The sequence below is a fragment of the Chrysochloris asiatica genome, unplaced genomic scaffold (genome assembly GCF_000296735.1).
Source record: "Chrysochloris asiatica unplaced genomic scaffold, ChrAsi1.0 scaffold00122, whole genome shotgun sequence".
Classification (NCBI taxonomy): Eukaryota; Metazoa; Chordata; class Mammalia; order Afrosoricida; family Chrysochloridae; genus Chrysochloris; species Chrysochloris asiatica.
The window spans coordinates 4,100,163-4,121,426 of record NW_006408640.1 but is presented as its reverse complement, the minus strand read 5'-3'; the positions used below and the strand labels follow the sequence as shown (position 1 = coordinate 4,121,426).

General features: G+C 40.4%; 1 protein-coding gene across 1 annotated transcript in view; it reads left to right on the top strand.

Annotated features, from left to right (window-relative positions):
* The window catches only part of AFG3L2 (AFG3-like AAA ATPase 2), an 87,372-nt gene that overhangs the window by 42,015 nt on the left and 24,093 nt on the right, over positions 1-21,264 (top strand). The window contains exons 10-14 of the mRNA XM_006868709.1: positions 4,335-4,488; positions 8,476-8,583; positions 8,684-8,809; positions 17,049-17,159; positions 19,748-19,863. Of these exons, the coding sequence (XP_006868771.1) occupies positions 4,335-4,488; positions 8,476-8,583; positions 8,684-8,809; positions 17,049-17,159; positions 19,748-19,863 (615 nt within the window). The remainder of the gene's footprint in view (positions 1-4,334; positions 4,489-8,475; positions 8,584-8,683; positions 8,810-17,048; positions 17,160-19,747; positions 19,864-21,264) is intronic.

Sequence of the window (21,264 nt, the reverse complement as noted above, 5' to 3'; positions counted from 1 at the left end):
CTTCTTGTATGGCCCTCCCCAACACCCAAAGTAAACCCCCCACGCCAACCCCATTGTGTTTACCTTATATTCCATTAGTTCTTCCCTCCATTTAAGACAGTCGATTTTATCCAATAATGTACCTGAACTTCCCACCACCTGGATCTCTGTTCCTTTGTGTTTACCTTTTTTCACACTGTAATTGTTTTGATCATAGACCAACCTCTCAGATCCTCTGTTCTTATAATTTTAATCTGTTCTTGACTCTTCCATTTGTCGACTGAATTCAGGTTGATGCTGCCATGTATGTCATTCAGTAGTTGTCTGTTCTTGTTGGTTCTCAGTCCACAGAACTCCTTTAGGATGTTTTTCATAGCAGGGTTGGCTTTGGCAAAATCCCTTAGCTTTTGTTTATCCTGGAATGTTTTGATTACACCATCGTATTTGATTGAAGATTTGCTGGGTAGAGGATTCTTGGGTGGCAGTTTTTTTCTTTCAGGGTTTTATGTATGCCTCCCCATTGCCTTCTTGCCTGCATGATTTCTGTTGAGAAATCCGAGCTTAATCTGATTTGCTTGCCTTTGTATGTTAAATTTCTCTTTTCCCTAGCTGCTTTCAAGATGCTGTCTTTATCTTTGATTTTGGAGAACTTGATTATTATATGTCTTGGTGATTGTCTTTTAGGGTCTATCCATCCTGGGGTTCATTAAGCTTCTTGAATGCTTATCTTTTCACTTTTCATGATGTTAGGAAAATTTTCTTCCAGAAGCTCTTCAACTATCTCCTCTGAACTTGTGTGATTGTTCCTGTTCTGGAATGCCAATAATTCTTATGTTATTCCTCTTCATGTTATCCAACATGAATCTTAGGCCTTCTTCTGATATTTTTATCCTTTTTTGTGTTTGCTCTTCTATCTTGGTAGTGTTGAGAGATTTATCTTCTAGCTCATTAGTTCTCTTCAGTTCTACTCCTTTGCCCTTTCAGTGTATTGTCCATTTCTGATATTCTATTATTAATTGTTTGGACCTCTTTCTGTAGATTTTGAATTGTTTCCAATGCTGTATCTATCTTATTTGATTATTCCTGTAGCGCTTTTCTGACTTCTTCCTTATTTTTCTCAACTCCATTGTATAGTGTTTTGATACACTTTATAATAATTTTTCTGAATTCCTTTTCTGGCATTTCCAAAGCCTGCCCATCTTCCAGTATGGAGTGTAGGTCTACTTCCAGCTCATTTGCCTCAGTCACTTTATCTTGTTTCTGGACATGTGCAGATATGGTCATCTGCTTCTGTTTTTTAGGCACATTCAGGGGTTATCTGTGGCCTTAATACTTAGATGGGTATGCATTTTGGTATTTTTTTTTTTTGCTTTCTGATTGCCTCCAGGTAGATGTGATCAGGAAATGGGCTTCCCTTTTCACTCTTCTTCTTGAGAAATTTTAAGATGCCACTGTTGGTTGTTTTGATGTAACTTAGGGTTTAATTTTCGGCTTATTTCCTTTTTTGTCTGCTTGTCCCGCTCCACAATCCCCGTTCAGACCTTGTTTCTAGTTGTAAACAGTTCAGGGCTGGCTGTGGCCGTGTGGTTTTAATTGGAGACTGTCTCTTTAAATTTCGAGGAGATCTGTGAGCATGCATAGTAGAACCCTCCGAGGATGGGGCTGACATGCCCACTAGCTTAGACATCCCTATAGTCACCAAAATGGAGGTGCGCAGACAGCAAGGGACCAATGAACAGCTACTGAAAGAAAAGACTGTTCACACCTAAACTCTGTGGTTCTGCCAGGCGTCTGTGGCCATGTCCGATACTTCCCCTGCTGGTCTCACCCAAGTTGGCAGTTTCTGGATGGAGCAGCTGAGCGTACCGGACTAGAAAACAATGGATTTCTTGCGTCTGCCACAAATTCCCCCAGCTGTAAGCCTTCCAACCTTCTAAATGTTCCTTTATATATAGTTTAGAGTTCTGAGACCATCCCCTGAGCCTGCTTGGTTGGGTATTCTGTGTTGTTGTTGGTGGAACTCCTTTACTGCACTTCCACCCGATCCGCCGTCTTGTTTGTTCTTCTTGATATACCGCATTTTATTAATCTATTCTGTTGGTGGACATTTGGGCTGTTTATACCTTTTGACTATGGTGAATAATGCTTCTCTGAACATTCTTATACAAGTTTTTGTGTGGATATATGCTTTCATTTTCCTTGGGTGTATATATAGGAGTAGAATGGCTGGGTCATATAGTAGGTCTCCTTTTTAGGAACTGCCCAACTCTTTTCCTCAGCTATTGTATTTTACATTTCGACCATCAGTGTATAAGGGTTCTACTTTCTCCACATCCTCACTAACACTTGTTATTTGTTTTTTATTATAGCCATCCTAGGGTGTGTGAAGTGGTATCTCATTGTGATTTTGGTTTGCATTTCCTTGATAACTAATGATGTTGATCATGTGCTTATTGATTGTGTATATCTCTTCTATGGACAAATGTCTATTCAGATCCTTTGTCCATTTTTAATTGGGTGGTTTGTCTTTTTGTGTTGCATTGTAAGAGTTTTTTTTAATCTATTCTAGCTATTGCTCCCTTATCAGATACATCATTTACAAATTATTTCTCCCACTTTCTAGATGTTGTTAAGTACCGTCAAATTAGTTCTGAATCTTTGCAACCCTGTATAGGGTTTCCGAGGAGCAGCTAGTAGGTTTGCAGTCCAGTGCTTATCCAAAATTTTTAATTTTGATGTAGCTCAATTAAATTTTTTAGTGTCATACCTAAGACTATTGTCAAATCCAAGGTCATGAAAATTTATCTCTATGTTTTCTTCTAAGAGTTTGCCTCTTAATGTTTAGATGTGTGATTAATTGTAAGCTAATTTTTGTTTGTGGTGTGAGGTAAGGTTGCACCTTCATTCCTTGCAAAATATTTTATTGTGTTTTCAGTGAAGGTGTAGGTTCCCATTCAAAAATTTTTGCACAGATTTTTCTATGACATTGGTTACATTCCTTATAAACACACACTCTCATTATTTCTGTTTTAGTTGTTCCATTTCCATTATTCTAGTTGCCCTGCCCCCTTACATCTCATCTTTTTAAAGTAATTATTGACTGTACGACTTCATTCTTTTGCACGTGGCGATCCAGTTGTTGATCCTGACACCCTCGTAGAAAATCAGTTCACCATAGATACATGCATGGATTTATTCTGGATCCTCAGTTCTTTTCCTATTATCTATAAATCTGTTCTTATTGCCAACATCATAGTGCCTTGATGATGTTGGTTTGTAGTATGTTTTGAGTTTAGGAAGTATAAGTGTGAATTAATTTTTAAATAAATACATAAGTTGCTTACACTTGTATATTTTACCTCTATCTAAAATGTTGCTTTTTTAAAGTGCTGCTGAAATGCAAAGTGCTGTCACAGTTACTTTCCCAAACACTAGGATGCAATTTACAGTCAATAAATTATTGTGTCATACATTGACATAATTATTTTTCTTTCTGGCACATAGTAAGAATGGATCTTAAAATTGATGACATCTTAGATTAGATGAAATATAGTAGGTGAAGTCTGGTTTGTTTTGCCAGTCAGCTAAGTCTTAAGTAAAAGGGGAGCATGGGGGGTTGAGTGTTTATAATGATGGACCCTGGGATTTTGTATGTGTACAGAGGAAATTGAAGACAGGAGAGGAGCTATTGATAGTGGAGTAATGGAATGTAAAGCCTGAAAATATGTAAAGAATGTTAGTGTGAGTCTGTGACTATGGTCAAAGGAAGGAATACTTGGAGCTGATTGTTGGAAGGGTAACTTGGCAGTGGTGGCCATGCTAGAGTAGAGCAAAAAGATCGTGAAAGAGGTGAGAGCGAGAACCCTATGGATGTGGAAACCACTAAGAAAATAAGGAATGGAGGAGAGGGAAGAGGAGTCAGCACTCTATGAATAGGCTTCACCGAGGAGCCAGGCTGCACTGTAGAGTCAGGCCTGCAGACAATGAGGCTGTTTATTTCTCAGCTTAATTATTTAGCAGTAGCAGTGGAATGAGGCTTTCTGCTCCCATAAAGATATACAACCTCGGAAATCTTATGCAAAGTCCGACTACATGACACTTAACAAACGGATTGTAAAGAAGGCCCCTGCTCCAGCTGATCTTGAGGAGGCAGATTAAAACCCCTTCTACTCGAAAGGGTTGCAGGAACAGCCAAGTGTCATTTCCAGCAAAAGGTGATAAAAATACTCTGTACAGTATGTACCATGGAAAGATTTCCTTCACCTGGACAGGAAACCTGTTAGCTTATTTCTTACTAGGAGAATGAATGATGCTTACTAGTTAAGAATGACTCTAGTGTTTATACTTTTGTTAAGGTCCGAGACTTATTTGCCCTTGCTCGGAAGAATGCCCCCTGTATTCTTTTCATTGATGAAATAGACGCCGTGGGAAGGAAGAGAGGAAGAGGCAATTTTGGAGGGCAGAGTGAACAGGAGAATACACTCAACCAACTGCTTGTGGAAATGGATGGTGAATATTCAAGTCTTTTTCATTTTAAATGACATTTTCTAATTGTTTTGTATGTTTCTAAAATGGCAGTTTTATGCCAAAGGTGAGTACAAAGAAAAAACAAATGGGCCTTTTTCAAGGCTCTATTATAGCAATGAAGGAGCTCTGGTAGTGTAGTGGTTATGAATCGGGCTGTGAACCTCAAGGTCAGTAGTTCGAAACTACCACCTGTTCCATGGGAGAAAGACGAGGCTTTCTGCTCCCGTAAAGATTTACAGCCTCGGAAACCCTGCACAGGGTCGCTATGAGTCGGAATCGACTCCACGGCATATAACAACAACAACAACATTAAATCAGTGTAGATGATAGCAAAATTTTCTTGTCTGGCAGTTTGCCATAACTTGAGTTACTATTGGTATTAAAATGGCATCTGTACCTAGTGTTGAATAAGAGAAAAATGGTGCAGTGATTTACAAAAGAATATTAGTCTCATTCTCAAAATCATTTGATTCTGAGTCATCATTACTATGATGATTCATGAAACCTATGAGTAGTCAAGTGTGAATTCAGCAAATTTGGAAAGAAAGTACCAAGCTCCATTTTAGTCAGGTTGTTTCTATTATTTAGTAAAGTCAGTTCTTAGGCTGAACCCCTTCCTCCTTATCATACATGTGTGCAGTATTGAGCTACTGTAGATTGCTAAGCCAGGTGTAGCACCCAAATTGAGAAGCCCCCTGTGTGCTGTGACAATCAGTCCACACTTAGAGTGCCTTCCTACAATAGGATAAGATCAGCAGTTTAAACCCATCAGTCCTCTCTTTAAAACTATACTGGGTTGCTGTGTGTTGTAATGGATTTGATGACACACAACAACAGGAACAAAGGTGAAGGTTGATGTGTGTCTCCAAATGTAACTGATCGTCCTGTGGTCCATGGAGATAGCATTTGCAAATTGAGTATTATTGATTTAAAACTTTTTTTGTTTTAAATAATATCTCTTAAGTTTCTAGTTGAATATAATCTCTGGTGGTTTGTTTTTGGAAATTGATTCTAAAAGTTTAAAATCTAATATATGACTATTGTCAATAAGGTGGTGGTGGTGTCCCATAGAGTCAGTTCTGACTCATAGCAACTGTGCATAAGGTTCCTGAGGCTGTGAATCTTTACAAGAGCAGAAAGGCTCATCTTCCTCCCACAGAGCAGCTGGTAGTTTCACACTGCTGAACTTGAGGCTAGCAGCCCGAGTTGTAACCACTGTGTATACCCATTACTCACTTATCAACATGGTTATGTTCCAAAGACCAAGGTCATATGTGAAAAATAGTGTGATGTGAAAATGGAGGATGATTACCTCTAATGATGTCTAACTGCCAACCCAAGCTGACGCAGACCTGTAACCATCACAGCCTTTGTTATTCTGTCCATGAAGTATTTGTTGCTGCTAAATATAATGTCATTAATATACATAATAGATAATAGATTTTTTACTGTTGCCATAAATGCAGATTGTTGGATAATGAGGTAGTTGGTAAGTGAGGAATACATGTAACTCAAATTTGTGATTATAAAAATCATTAGAAAATGAATAAGAAAGTGTTGTTAATATGTCGTGGTTACAAGCTGGGCTGCTAATCACAAGGTGAGCAGTTCAAATCTACCAGCTGTTCGCGGGAGAAAGATGAGGCTTTCTTCTCCCGTAAAGATGTACAGCCTTGCACACCGTATACAGGGTCACTATGAGTCGGCACCAACTTGGTGGCACACAACCAAGCGACCAACCAACCAGTTGGCATAGAGTCCATTCTGATTCATAGTGACCCTGTATTGGGTTTCCAAGGAGTACATGGTGGGCTTGAACCACTGACCTTGTGGTTAGCAATCCAGTGCTTATCCTACAGTGCCACACATATTTAGTGGTTTTTTTATTTGTTAAGTGACATCAAATTAGTTTCTACTCACAGCAACCCTGTATAAGGTTTCCTACGAGTGAACCTCTGACCTTTTGGTTATAGTCTAGTGTTTATCCTGTAGCTCCACCCCTGGATTCCACTGTTCCACACATACAGGGTTGTGTTAATTATATGCCTTGAGTGCAGCTGAGTTGGTTCTGACTCATGGTGGCACTATAAGACAGAGTTGAACTGTTCCAAAGGGCTTCTCTAGGTTGTCATCTTCATGGGACCACATTTTTGGTACTTTTCTCTTGTGGAGCCACTGATTGGATTCTAACTACCAACCTTTTTATTAATAGCTGAGTGCTTAACCATTGCATCACCAGGGAGCCTTAAAATATTTGTGTTGTTGTTACATGATGACAAGCTGGTTCTGGATCATAGCAACCCTGTATAGGGTTTCTGAGGAGCAGCTGGTGATTTTGAACCACTGACCTTGAGGTTCAAACTGACTCTGCGGACAAGTGCTTATCCTACAGGGCCACATCAGGACTCCTAATGTGTGTCTTGTTATTTTTGTTGAGTGTCATCGAGTCACTTCTGACTCATAGCGACCCTGTATAGGGTTTCCAAAGAGCGGCTGGTGAGTTTGAACTGCTGGCCTTGTGGTATATGACATTATTGTTATTGTGGCCGAATGGTTATTCTCCAGCGCCACACCAGGACTCTGCTCATAAGTTCTTTTCTTTTTAGTTGTAGCTTATAATGTACAACATTTGCTGTTTCAACATTTTTATGTGTATAATTCAATGAGCTCTGGTAGCATAGTGGTTACGAATCGGGCTGCGAACCTTAAGGTCAATGGTTTGAAACTACCAGCAGCTCCGCAGGAGAAAGATGAGGCTTTCTACTCCCGTAAAATTTACACCCTCGGAAACCCTGTACAGGGTCGCTATGGGTTGGAACCGACTCGACGGCACTTAACAACAACAACAACAACAATTCAATGACATCTGTAACATTTAATAAGTTGTTTAACCATCACCACTATCTGTTTCCTAAAATATCCATCACTCTTCACAGAAGCTCAGTGCTCCCTAAGCAGTGAGCCTCATGCATAAATTTTTGTTATCACCTGGTAATATCAATAGTGCTTTTTTTTTTTTGGACAAAAAACTACAACAGAAAGTTATGTTGTTTCTTAATCATTCTTAGTGCTGTTGGGTCAGTTCTGGTTCATAGTGACCCTTTAGAGTTTTTCTGAGAAGCAGCTGGTGGGTTTGAACTGCCAACCTTGCAGTTAGAAATCCAGTGCTTATCCTACAACACCACAAATATGAAATCTTAATTTCTCTACAATTTTTTAAACTTTTGATTGTGAATTGAGTGAAGGTTTGTAGATCCTGCTAATTACACTTCATTTCATCTCCATGATTGCAGTTCCCTGAGTGTACCATCACTTATGACACTTCCTCTGTGCTATTTGTTTTCATTTATCCTTTCCCAACCCTTCTGAATTTTGTCCTTGGGTAAATGCTGCACTTCTGATCTTGAATGGATTGACCGTTCTATGGTTCGCATACCTCACTAGTGTTGTCCCAGCTATGTACCTAACTATTGCTTGGCTAAAAATTCAACCATAGGGGTGAGCTTAGTTCCAAACCATAGTATCAATATTCCACCAGTCTTTATCTGCCCAATAAGCCTGCATTTTTGTTTTTTATAAGGTTTGAGATTTGTTCCACATATTCTCCCCTTTCAGGACCTTTTAATGTGACCCCTTCCAGAGCAGTTGGTAGTAGTAGCTGGGCACCGTCTTGTTCTTCTGCTCTCAGGGTCACAGGCACTAATAATGTTCAGTTTGTCCATTAGTCCATTGAACTGATTGTTTCCAAGTGTCTTCAATTTTCATCACTTTTCTTTCCTCTGGACAGGGAGAGACCAATAGTTGTGTCTAAAATAGCTGCTTGTGAGTTTTTAAGACCCCAAAGTAGGATGTAGAATGTTGTCTTTAATGTGGACTGTGTTTTGCACTCATAAATTCTTGGTGGGCACACTGTTGCTTTCTGCCTTGTATCGTTTACTAATGGTTGCATCTTTGTTTCTGTCTTTTCAGGATTTAACACAACGACAAATGTAGTCATTTTGGCTGGCACCAACAGACCAGACATCTTGGATCCTGCGCTGATGAGACCCGGGCGCTTTGATAGGCAGATCTTTATCGGTGAGTTGATGTTCACTGGAATGAGTCTGGCTTTCATGGGATAGATGTCACTGTTTCACTGTGATTGTTTTTTTTTTCCCATTAAAAAATAATTCTAAAGGACCCCCAGACATAAAAGGAAGAGCCTCTATTTTCAAAGTTCACCTCAGACCCCTGAAACTGGATAGTACCCTGGAAAAGGAGAAACTAGCTAGAAAACTTGCAGCCTTAACTCCAGGCTTTTCAGGTGAGTGGAAATGACGTGCTGTACTGCTTATGTAAGTATATTAAAATCAATGAGAGCTCACATCCACATTTATTGCAGTATCATTCACAACAGCAAAAGGATGGAAACAACCTAAGTGCTCTTCAGCGAATGAATGAATCAAAGAACTATGGCACATACCAACAGTGGAATACTGTGATATGTAAAAAAATTATGTTGCATCTGTATAACGTTTTATAATGGATGGAACTGATGCTTATGAACATTATGCTAAATGAAATCAGCCATTCACAAAAGGACAAATACTATGAGACCACTACTGTAAAAAGGCAAGAAAAGGTTTCTGCATAGAAAGAAATGTTCTTTGAAGGTTACCAGGGGTAGTAGGGGAATGGAGAGTAAATCATTACTAAAGAGCATGGTTTTGAGGCCAGCAACCTCAGTGTCAATCTTGAATCTGGGTGAGAGCCTGTTTTACTGGACATGCTTCTGTCCTGATTTTCCTTATTTCTCCTACTTCTGTCCTGATTTTCAAGCAGCTTCCTCTCATGCAGTAGATATAGTTCCTTCACTCTGCTCTCTTTTCTAGATAGAAGTTTAATTTACTGTCTGTTCAGACTCTCATCACTTCATCCATTACTTATTTTTTCCAAAGTTTGAACTCAAGTAGCTCAAGTTTGATTTTTCTTTTTTCTTTTCTACTCTGAGGGCTGAAAATACACTCCTCTCCAAAATCACACCCCCTTTCACATTAGCCATCTTGTTCACAGTATTTTCTGTGTCTTGTTGAGCAGTCTTTGGTGACGAGATCTCAGTTGACTTCTGTGATCTTGACCAGTGCTAACATAGTAATTTCTACTGGTAGAGGAGTAAATGCATTTTCCTCGGGGAAGCACACTAAGGCATGGGTGTCCTTTTTGCTCCAGCTGCAAGGACCCAGGACAGAGGCTGAGCTCTTGTGAAGAAAAGGGCAACACTGGTAGCATGGCACAGTTACAGAGTTCTGGTGACATCAGTGACGCCCTCTAACTACCCTGTAAGTGTTGCTTGGCCCAACCAAGGGCAGCCCGGGACTTGACACTTCCAGTCCTGGAGTGGGTGGCATGGAATGGACATAGCCAATGAGAAATTCCATTATCTTTTTTTTTTTTTTTAAGTTTTTATTGTGAACTGATTGATAGTTTACATGGGAGAACATCGGCTTTACACTCATCGTTTTATTGCAATGATTACAATCTCCGTGCATCCTCATTCAACAGTATTTGCCTCAGTATCCTCTGGGTTTTTTGGTTTTTTTTTTTTGGCTTTTTTAGGGGGAATGGGGAATGTACACAAAACATTCAGGAACATATAATCATTTAAACAACCAAAGGACACATTCTACAAGCCTGTCTCCTGGCTGCCAGCACACAGTCTTTCCCTTTCCATGAGTCTAGAGTCCTCAGCTGTTCTATCTCTCCTTATCTTCATCTCTGCCTCCATCTCTGGTTTCGCTGCTTCTCTGGATAGGGTCCCACATTCTGCTTGTGCTCTTTTCACTTGATGGTCCTAGTGTCCTCTGTGCCTGGACTGTAAGAGTAACTACCTCCTCCTTTTTGTTACAAAACTTCTACCTTTACAGTTGTGACAGTCGCAATTAGTCAGAAATTCCATTATCTTTTCATTTTATTTTTCCATGAACTCTCTGAATACCCCTCATATAGGTTTGACAGACTATTTATACATATGTATTTATATGAACTTGTGTGGTGCTGTAGGATCAGCACTGGATTGTGAACCACAAGGTCAGCAGCAGTTCAACCTCACCAGTTCAAATTTTTATTTTATGAAAATAAAATTTTGCTGAAGGTAGTTAAATGGTTATAATACGATATTGACAGGGAACTTCCAGGTTCAAAAGAGAATATGGAACAAAGAATAACATTGGTGACATCACATGGATCTTGGTAACAGCAGTGAATACCAGAAAGATGTTTACTTGTGCTTTATTGACTTTGCAAAGACTTTCAACTGTGTGAATCTTGACAAATTGTGAATAACAATTCTTCTGAATGAGAATTCCAGAACACTTCATTGTGCTCATGTGGAACTGGTACATAAACCAAGAGGCAGTCATCAAACAGAACAAAGAGTTACTGAATGGCTCAAAATCAGGAAAGGTATGTGTAAGGCAGTACTGTATTCTTTTACCAGACTTATTCAATCAGTATGCTGAGCAAATAACCTGAAAAACCGGATTGTATGAAAAAGAATGTAACATCAGTATTGGAGGAAGACTTACCAAAAACCTGAAATATGAAGACAACACAACCTTGTTAGAAATGAAGAAGACTTAAAATACTTACTGATGAAGATCAAAGACTACAGTCTTCAGTATGGATTGCATGTCAATGTAAAGAAAACAAAAATCCTCACTCGACCAATAAATCACATCATGGTAAATCGAGAAAAGATTGACGTTGTCAAAGACTTCATTTTGTTTGGATCCACAATCAACACTCATGGAACCAGTAGTCAAGAGATCAAACAGCATATTTCATTAGGCAAGTCTGCTGCACAAAACTTCTTTAAAATGTTCAAAAGCAAAGATATTAGTTTGAAGACTAAGGTACACCTGATCCAAGCCAAGCTATTTTCAATCATCTCATATGCATGTAAAAGTTAGACAATAAATAAGGAAGACTGTAGAAGAACTAATGCATTTGGATTATGATGTTGGAGAAAAATATTAAAAGTGTCAAGGACTGCCAGAAGGACAAACAAACATGTCTTAGAAGAAGTACAGCCAGAATACTCCTTAGAAGCCAGGTTGGTGAGATTATCTCTCCTACTTTGGGCATGTGATCAGGAGAAAGTAATCCCTGGAGAAGACATTATGCTTGTAGTAGTGAAGGAACAGTGAAAAAGAGAAAGGACCCCAATGAAATCGATTGGCATGGTGGAAGCAACAATGGGCCCAGATGTAACAATAGTTTTGAAGGTGATGTAGGACCAGGCAGTGTTTCATTATGTTATGTATGGGTTTGTAATGAGTCAGAACTTACTGAATAGCACTTAACAACAACAACTCATGCCATAATGTTTTCAACTGCCTTATACACATGCATATGAATAAAGAAGAACAATGTACAATGAATAAAGAATTCTGGACAACTGATGTTTGAATTACAGTGCAAAGAAGATTGAAAGTACCATGTAGTGCAAGTAGAACAAACAAATCTGTTCTAGGGTTAGGGGTACGGGTATGGGTAGGGTTAGGGTTAGTGGTAGAGTAGGTTTTGGAATATAAATAAGGTTAGGGGAGGGGAAGGGTTAGGGTTACTGCAAGGGTTATGGTTAGGTTCAGGGGTAGAGGTCGGGTTGGATTTAGCTCCTTGGAAACCCTATGAGTAGGAACTGACTCAGCAACACTTAACAATTCATGTGTAACTGTAAATGTATCTGAGAATCTAGTAGAGCATACAGGGAGTGAAGACTTCTTAGCCATACCCATGAGGGGATGAGTTCCTGGGTCTGGGGGCTTGGGACCATAGTATTGGGGGCTATCCAGGTCAATTCCTATAACATAGTTGACAAAGACTGGTGTGAGTGGTGACTGCAATCTTAAAAAAAATTACAAAAGGCCATTTAAGGTGTCACTGTGGGTCTCCCCTTGTGCAGCATGAAGAAGAGTGAAGAAAACTAAACACTCATTGAAATAGTCCAAAGTACTAATTGTATAGGAACCGCAGTCTCCACAATCCACCAGAAGAAATCGGTGGTGCCTGACTACCACTGCTGACCACTCTGAAAGGGATCACTGGAGGACGTTCTGCAGAGTGTGAGAAAATGTGGAACAAAACCCAAATCCTACAGATCATATTGGTTGGATAGAGACTGGTGGAACCCCTGAGATTAGGGCCCTTGGGTACCCTGGACAGTGCAGTGAATTGCTTCATGTGCCTCTTCTAGCCATGGTCTTTGTGACTCCCACAGGGCACTTGGGTGGGACTATGCAGATTAGTTGTATTTCCTCTTTTGCTGATAGGTCTGTTGTTATGTTGTTGTTATGGAGTCAGTTCCGACTCACAGTGACCCTTCACAGGGTTTCTGAGGCTGCAAATCTTTACGGGAGCAGAAAGCCTCATCTTTCTCCCACGGAACAGCTGGTAGTTTCAAACTGCTGACCTTGAGGTTAGCAACCCGATTCGTAACCACTACGCTAGTAGAGGCATGTTGTTGTTGTTGTTAAGTACCGTGGAGTCGGTTCCGACTCATAGTGACCCTTCACAGGGTTTCCGAGGCTGCAAATCTTTACGGGAGCAGAAAGCCTCATCTTTCTCCCGCAGAACAGCTGATAATTGCGAACTGCTGACCTTGAGGTTAGCAACCCGATTCGTAACCACTATGTCTAGGTAAGAGAAAATGCTGATAGGGTTAGATGATTCAGTGTGTCAGTTACAGGGTTAATTGTGATTATAAAAACTTGGAACTCTTATAAGGAGATTGATCAGTTTTGCCATCTTTTTGGTATAAAATGGCCATCTCTGCAGCTGAAAGGGAGTTCTCACTACCATCTAGAAAAAAGAACCAGGAATGGCACACATCCTTTGAACCCCAAGGTGCCTGCACATTGAACTTCTTTTATCCAGGGACAGAAAGCTGTGACACCAGAAAGAATGACCAAGAGCCAGAGTATGAGACTGAGTGGTGGGCTTCCTGGTCCACGGAGGGTGTAAAGCTGAGTGTCCTCAGGCAGGAGGCTCACTTGTGCAGTGTGTTGCCTCTGAACACTGAATTAAAGAAGCTAGGTTTGCTGACCCATGGAGCTAGAGCAAAGTGCCTCTGGGCTGAGGCTTTCAGCAGAGTGAAGTGCCCTTTGCTCATTTATCAGCACCCCTAAAAGACAGAACAGGGTAGAGGCCAGATCAAGGGCCCAGGAGAAGCCTGTCTGCTGGCACAGTTGAGAAGAAGCTGTCCTGACTGGAAGAACTGCTCTGAGTATTTCTGACCCTGAATTGTATGTAACCTGTTAACTTCCATAATAGACCGCATAATTGTGAGTACTATCTTAGTTCTCTATGGCCACTGCAAAGAACTATTGAACCCAGTAGAGTAAAAGGCCATGGGAGGGATGCTGTCAATTGGTAGAAAAGGTTAGTGGGTAGAGGCATGCCTGACATCCACCTCAGGAATTGCTTTGAGCTAGTGATTCTCCTCCTTCCCCCTTTGTAGCGTCAGAGGAGGTCACTCATGACCTCCATACCTTAAGTCCTGGAACTGAACTCAGTGCATTGGCTCAACTTTCAGTCAAACAGTTGCTGTTGGGTCGGTTCCAACTCAAAGATCCTGTATAGGTTTTTCTCACAGAAGAGTGGCTGGCGAATTTCAACTGTTGACCTTGCAATTCAAACTACCCTTGAAGAAAAGATTGAAGTTGTTAATGACTTCATTTTTCTTGAACCAACCATCAACACTCATGGAAGAAGCAGTCAGGAAATCAAACTATGTATTGCATTAGGCAAATCTGCTGCAAAGACCTCTTTTAAAATATCGAAAAGCAAAGATGTCAGTTTGAGGACTAAGGTGCGCCTGATGAAAGCCATGGTATTTTCATTAACCTTATATGCATGCGAAAGTTGGATAGTAAATAAGGAAGACTGTAGAAGAATTGATGCATTTGAATTATTGTGTTGGAGGAGAATATTGAAAGTACCATGGACTGCTAAAAGAACAAATAGATCTGTGTTGTAAGAAATACAGCCAGAGTGTTCCTTGGAAGGTAGGATCGCCAGACTTCGTCTTTCATACTTTGGACATATTATCAGGAGGGACCGTCATGGAGAAGGATATCATGCTAGGTAAAGTGGAGGGTCAAAGAAAAAGAAGAAGACCTCAAATGAGACAGATTGGCACAGTGGTGGCATCAGTGGGCTCAAATGTAACAATGATTGTGAGGTGGGCCCAGGACTGTTTCATTCTGTTGTGCATAGGGTCACTATGAATTGGTACCAACTTGATGGCACCTAACAACAACAACAACAGATTTGCTGACCGATGGAGCTAGAACTGAGTTCCTTCAGGCTGAGGATTATGGTGTAGTGGTGTGTCCTGTGGCCATTTGTTAGCAGCTGTAAAAGCTTTGTAACATTGCCCAGGCAGAGAGTGGCCTGCCTGTGAGCACAGCTGAGGAGAGACTGTCCTAACTGGAAGAACTGTGTCCTGAGCATTTCCTGATCCTGTACTGTAATCTGTTAACTTCCTAGTAAACCCCATAACTGTGAGTATGGTGTCTGAGTTCTGTGTGGCCATTGCAGTGAAGTCTCGGACCCAGATGAGGAGAAATAGTGGTGTGGGAGGAAAGGTTGGTGCTATTTTTTTTCTTGCTGTATTGTCACCCCACAGGAAACTGTGCTCATTAACCGTCATTCTTCCTTGCATTCCCTTGGCAACCACTAATCTGTTTTCTATCTCTGTGGATCCTATTTTGGACATTTCATATAAATGGAATAACATGATCTTTTTTGCTTTGCTTATTTCACGCAGCTTGTCTTCAAAGCTCACTCATGTAGCATGTATCAGAACATCATTGCATTCGACTCAATTGATGGACGTTTAGATTGTTTCTGCCTTTTGGCTATTATGAATAATGATGCTCTCAACCTCATATACAGGTTTTGTGTAAGCATATGTTTTCATATGTGTATGTTGGAGTGAAATTACTGGGTTATATTGGTGTCCTGGTATGGCACTGTGGGTTAATGCACTGGACTGCAAAATCATTTGAACCACAAGGTCAGTGGTTCAGTCTCACTAGCCACTTCTCAGAAACCCTATACAGGGTCGCTATGGGTCAGAACCGACTTGACAGCACTTAACAACAAAAACATGGTAACTGTATCTCACATTTTGGGGAATTGCCAACTGTTTTCCAACATGACTACACAGTTTTACATTCACCAAGCATTGTAGAGGATTCCAGTTTCTTCATGTCCTCACCAAATCTTATTGTCTCTTCTTTATTATAGCCATCTTGTTAAGTGTCATCGAGTCTGTTCCAACTCATAGCAATTCAGTATAGGGTCTCTATGGAGTTGCAGGTGGATTTGAACCATCATCCTTGTGATTAGCAGTCCAGTGTTTATCCTACAGTGTCACTCTGGAACTCTACAGTGCCATCTCATTTCATTTGTGTTTGTCTATTGATTGTTGTTGTTGTGAAGTGCCACTGAGTCGATTTTGACCCATAGCGACCCTGTATAGCGTTTCCAAGGAGTAGCTGGTGAGCTTGAACTGCCAACCTTGCAGTTCAAATGGCTATGCAGTCTGGCACATTAACCCACAGCACCACACCAGGACTCCCATTCTCTACTGATTAGTGACATTGAATATTTTCTATGTGTTAATTACAAGTGTTTTTTAATGTAAAATATGGTTCATTCACTGTGGGTTAATGCGCCAGACTGCAAAGCTGCTCGAACTGCAAGGTCCGTGGTTCAAGCTCACCAGCTGCTCCTTGGAAACCCTATACAGGGTCGCTATGGGTCAGGATTGACTTGACAGCACTAAACAACAACAAACTAAAAATGAAACAAAAAGGAACCTTTGAAAAGGGTAAGAAAATTATATACAAATATATGGTCAGAAATAGATGGTCATCTTAAATTTATCAGGGCGCCTAACTTTTTACTTATCTTTGAACCTTGAAATGTATAGTATTTGTTCATTGAGCACATATATTGTGCCATAGCTCATTTATAATAACATATTTTTAATCTATCTGAAAAGTTAATTCTGGTCCTGTAGGATAAACACTGAACTGCTAACTGCAGAGTCAGTGATTCAAACCTACCAGCCACTCCTTGGAAACTCTTTACAGGATTACTATAAGTCAGAATCAACTCAGTGGCACTTAACAAAAACAACAACATGATTCTAGAAACCACTTGGCAAGTTTCACATGTTTAAATTTTGTTGTTTAACCAAATGGACTATTTTAATATTTATGTTTTCATTATATTGGTATAACATGTAATATTTACATAAGCCATTTTTCCAACAGAGGTGGTGTTAATTAATGAGCATTTAAAAGTAGTCTTAGTTTGAATTTGTATGGTCTGTCTCGACTATTAAAGTAAAATACCTGTTTGGGTTTTTTTTTTGCAGATAATGCATACATATGTCTGGATGAGAAAGTGACTGTTGGTTTGGTCATCCATAATGTGAGTCATTGTTTAAGTATATTTTGGTCTGTAAGCTGTTCTGCATGTCCCTTTTATAGGAGCTGATGTTGCTAATGTCTGTAATGAAGCTGCTTTGATTGCTGCGAGGCACCTTTCAGACTCCATAAATCAGAAACACTTTGAACAAGCAATCGAACGAGTTATTGGAGGTAAGGCTACTGAATGTAATTCAAGTCAGAAGGCTGATTAAATGAATTTGAGGCAGGGTATTTCTGTGTTTTGGCAAGATGTAGAAACAGAAGTGTATCTAGCCAGTGCTGGGAATCACCATGCCTGCTTGGGGCCTCGAATGAGCGAGTTCCTATCCCTGACTTGAGTGATATATGAATGATTTTAACAGGCATTTACAGGACTAGAGTTGGTGGTTCACGGTAAGCTCCGCTGTCACAGGCAGCAGGTGTCTAGAGTGTCTTCCCTTGGATGATACCAACCTAATTCTAACAAGAAAAGGCTGACAGTCTTCCTGTTTCAAACCACTGCACAGCGTGAATGAAATGTGCTCTATGTAGATATTGGTGGTGGACATCAAAGTCTACCCGACAAGAAAGAGGTCAGTCTCTGCCAGCACAGAGGGAATGCACACTGCGGGCTTTTCTTATTCTCTAAAGTGTTTCTACTTTAATACCCATGAGTTGTTGTTTGTTGTTAAGGGCTGTTGAGTTGGTTCCGACACATAGTGACCCTGTATAGTTTCCAAGGAGCCACTGGTGATCTTGAACTGCTGTCCTTACAGTTCAGATCAACTTTTCAGTTCAGTGCATTAACCCACAGCACCACACCAGGACTCTAGTATCCAGAGTTTTGTTGTTAAGTGCCATCGAGTCGATACCCAGAGTAGAGTGTGACAATTCAAGTATTTGGAAATACATAGGAGAGGAAAGCTTTGGACTGCAGGGGCCCGGCAGAGCTTTATGGAAGGATGGAGGTTTTAAACTGGATCAGTAGGAAAGTAGTACATGGTGTGAAGTGACATGGGCAGAAGGCACTGGAGGTAGCAGTGCACATCTGTGCCTGAGGCAGGAAAAGTCAGACTCAAACTCTGTGGACAAGTAAAGCGTAGATGGAAAACTTGCCTAATTCTAGATTTTGGGAAGCCTTGAATGCTAAGCTCAATGGTTTTATGAATTTTGCCCAGTAGCCAGGCTTGAGCTAGCAAGGTTTTTTTCCTGAGTCATCAGAAACCCTATACAGGGTTGCTATGGGTCGGAACCCACTTGATGGCACTTAACAACAACAACAATAGAGTAAGAGAATATTTTAGGGAAGAGAATCTAGCTTTGAAGAGAGGGGAACAGAGACCATAGAGTCATTAGTGTGAGATAGCAGGGTCTAGCGTGGGCAGTATCAGTAAAAACAGGGCGAGGAAGGACAGATATAAGGAAGAACAGTGCCCTGGAAGCAGGTGGTTTGAGATGGGCACTGTCCACTGGAATTGCTGTATAGTGCTCCATGTGGGGCAGGTTGTGTAGTTCCCGAGACCAGCAGTTGAAGTTGATGGTGGTTGAGAATATTTAGGGATCATGGTGACACTGAGGGGAGGAGGGGCCATTTTTAGTAGCAGAGGGGAGAATTATGAGTTGACAGGGTCATCAGGGTTTTCTGTATGCCATGCACAAGTCAGCACTAAAGGTACATCAGTGAATAAGGAAGAGGTTCCAAGAAGGTGGGGGGATGGGAGACACAGGTTGTGACGAGTTCATAAAGAAGAGGTTCTTGGCAGGGGCAGGTGATGTAGGAATGTTAAGCATTTGGCAGTGAGACTGTTCCTCGGTGCCAGTTTCAGTATAGAGTATGAAACCAGATTAGTGGAGATATCAGGGAGGAGAGCGAGGTCAACCTAACAATGTGTTTAGCATGAGTTGGTGGTAGTGGTGGTTGTGTGTTGAGTTGATACCACGTCATGGTGACCCTGTAGGGTTACCAAGGCTGTAAATCTATGGGAGAAGAAAGCCTGTAGATTTGAACTGCTGACCTTGCAGCTGGCAGTCCAGCGACTAATCCAAGTGTTAAATAAGCAAATAATTAATTAATTAATGAAACAGCCATTTATTCTAGAATTTAGAATTGAAAAAATCTAAGATGATAGAGTTGATATATTTAAAATGATTCACTTCAGAGACAGGTGAAAATTGTGTATTTACACCTTTTATGTCAAAGGGAACTATCAGTGTTTAGTACAAACTTGAGACTATGAAAGACCAGAATGGTTAGTGTGCTGGGGACTCCAGCATTGGCCTAGCTGACTCATAGGTGTTCCAGATGTTTAACTCTCTCAGGACTTTCTCTGTCACCTGCCATCCATCAGGAATATAGAATAGTTAGTCTTTTGTGGCAAGCATCTTTTTTTGCCCAGTACTTGATAATTCTGCATATTTAAACCAAGCAGTTAGGATCTTTTCAGAGTTCTTTGATTTTTATGAGTTTCATATATTTTTAATTGAGCTAAGTGCTGGATTTTATTTGTGTTTTTATTTCCCAAAATAGCATATATGATTTAAAGGAGTGGGAGAGTTGAGAAGGTAATCTAGAGACAGGCATGGTGAATGTATTTTTGCCTAAAGTTGGGTGCATTTTGAAGTAGCTTTTTGCTTTTATTCCGAACTCGTTGGGGAATTTTTGACTTGTCATAGGTAGCTAAGCTTCTAAAAGCGCTTTAGAATTTGAGTATTGTATCTGTGTTACATGATTGTCTTTTTGTGCCAGTGTTAGTGAAACAGAGGCCTTGGTGTTTTGTTAGGTTTAGAGAAAAAAACCCAGGTTCTGCAGCCGGAGGAGAAAAGGACTGTGGCATACCATGAAGCAGGCCATGCGGTTGCAGGCTGGTACCTGGAGCATGCAGACCCACTATTGAAGGTAAAGCAATGTGTGTTAAATCTAAGAAAATCAACTGAGCAGGCAGTTTTCTTGAGAAGAAAATTGTACTCCCACAAAGGATAAATATATGTTTAAGTTTAAATCAATTTGACAAGTAGAATGAAATATTCATGTGAGCCCTCCAACAGATAAGTTAGAAAATTTGGAAATAAAACTACTTTTTAAAGGGACCAAGAAGTATTCAAACACAGACCAAAGTTGGAAGACTGTTTACTCTTGAAAAGCAGAAAATGCAGTGGGTAAGAATTGGGAGTTTGTTCTTCTTGCATGAAACTTTTCCCTGTACTCCTCAGCTACAGTTGTTGAAAATGTTGGGTTTAATACCTTGAGATGGCAATAGAGAGAGTTGAGGACTTGAAGAGCATTGGAAAATTAGCAGGGAAATACTGGAAGCAAGAAAACTACAGGAGAGACCCCAATTTGTATAAAAGTGCTCAAATTCCTGCGTGACTGATAAACTGCATAGGCACAGGTAGAGCAAAGAAAAATCTACCCTTGAAAGAGAGATGCACAAAGTGAGATTTTTAAGTTTTCAACTGTTTTTTTTGTTTGTTTGTTTGTTTGTTTACTTAAGGTTTTTATTGTAGATTGAGTGAAAGTTTACAGGGCACATCATCAGTTTGACATTCAGCAAATCATGCACCTTGTTTCATTACAATGATTATAATCCCCTCCATGTACCATAAGTTAACAGTATTTCTCTCTATCCACTTTAGCTTTTTAAAAAACAAGCAAACAAACAAAAACACTCAGCCATATATAATAATATCCACCTCCAAAGGGCACATTCTGCAAGTCTGCCTCCTGGCCACCAGCTTTTAGTCCCTCTCTTCTTAGTCCATGAGTCTAGAGTCCTCAGCCGCTCCCCCTCTCCATGCCCCCATCTCTGCCTCCATCTCTGGTGCTGCTGCTTCTCTGGATAAGGTCCCGCATTCTGCTTGTGCGCGTCTCTCGCGATGGTCCTAGGGTCCTCTGTTTCTGGACTGTAAGATTAATCACTCCCCTTTTTTTATTACAAAACTTCTACCTTTACAATTGTGACAGTCGTGATTAGTCATGATAACAATTATTCACTGTTGAATCTTACGAATCTTATCCCCATCTCTTTTCACCAGACCCATCTAGAAAAGATGACAGCTATTCAGTGGGGACTCTTTCTTTCCTCCCATACTCTTAAACTAAACTCCCTCTTGAAACCTTGTAAGCCAGTCACTTCGTGCCTTTATTGCCCCCTTATTTTAGATAGCCAATGACTAAGTTGCCCGTCTCTATCTACCCTGTGTATAGAGGGGATAGCATTGATACTTGATGTGAAGACTCTTTCCCTCTCTGTTGGTATTTAGAGTAACTACCGCTCTTGAGTATAGGTCAGGTTCATCA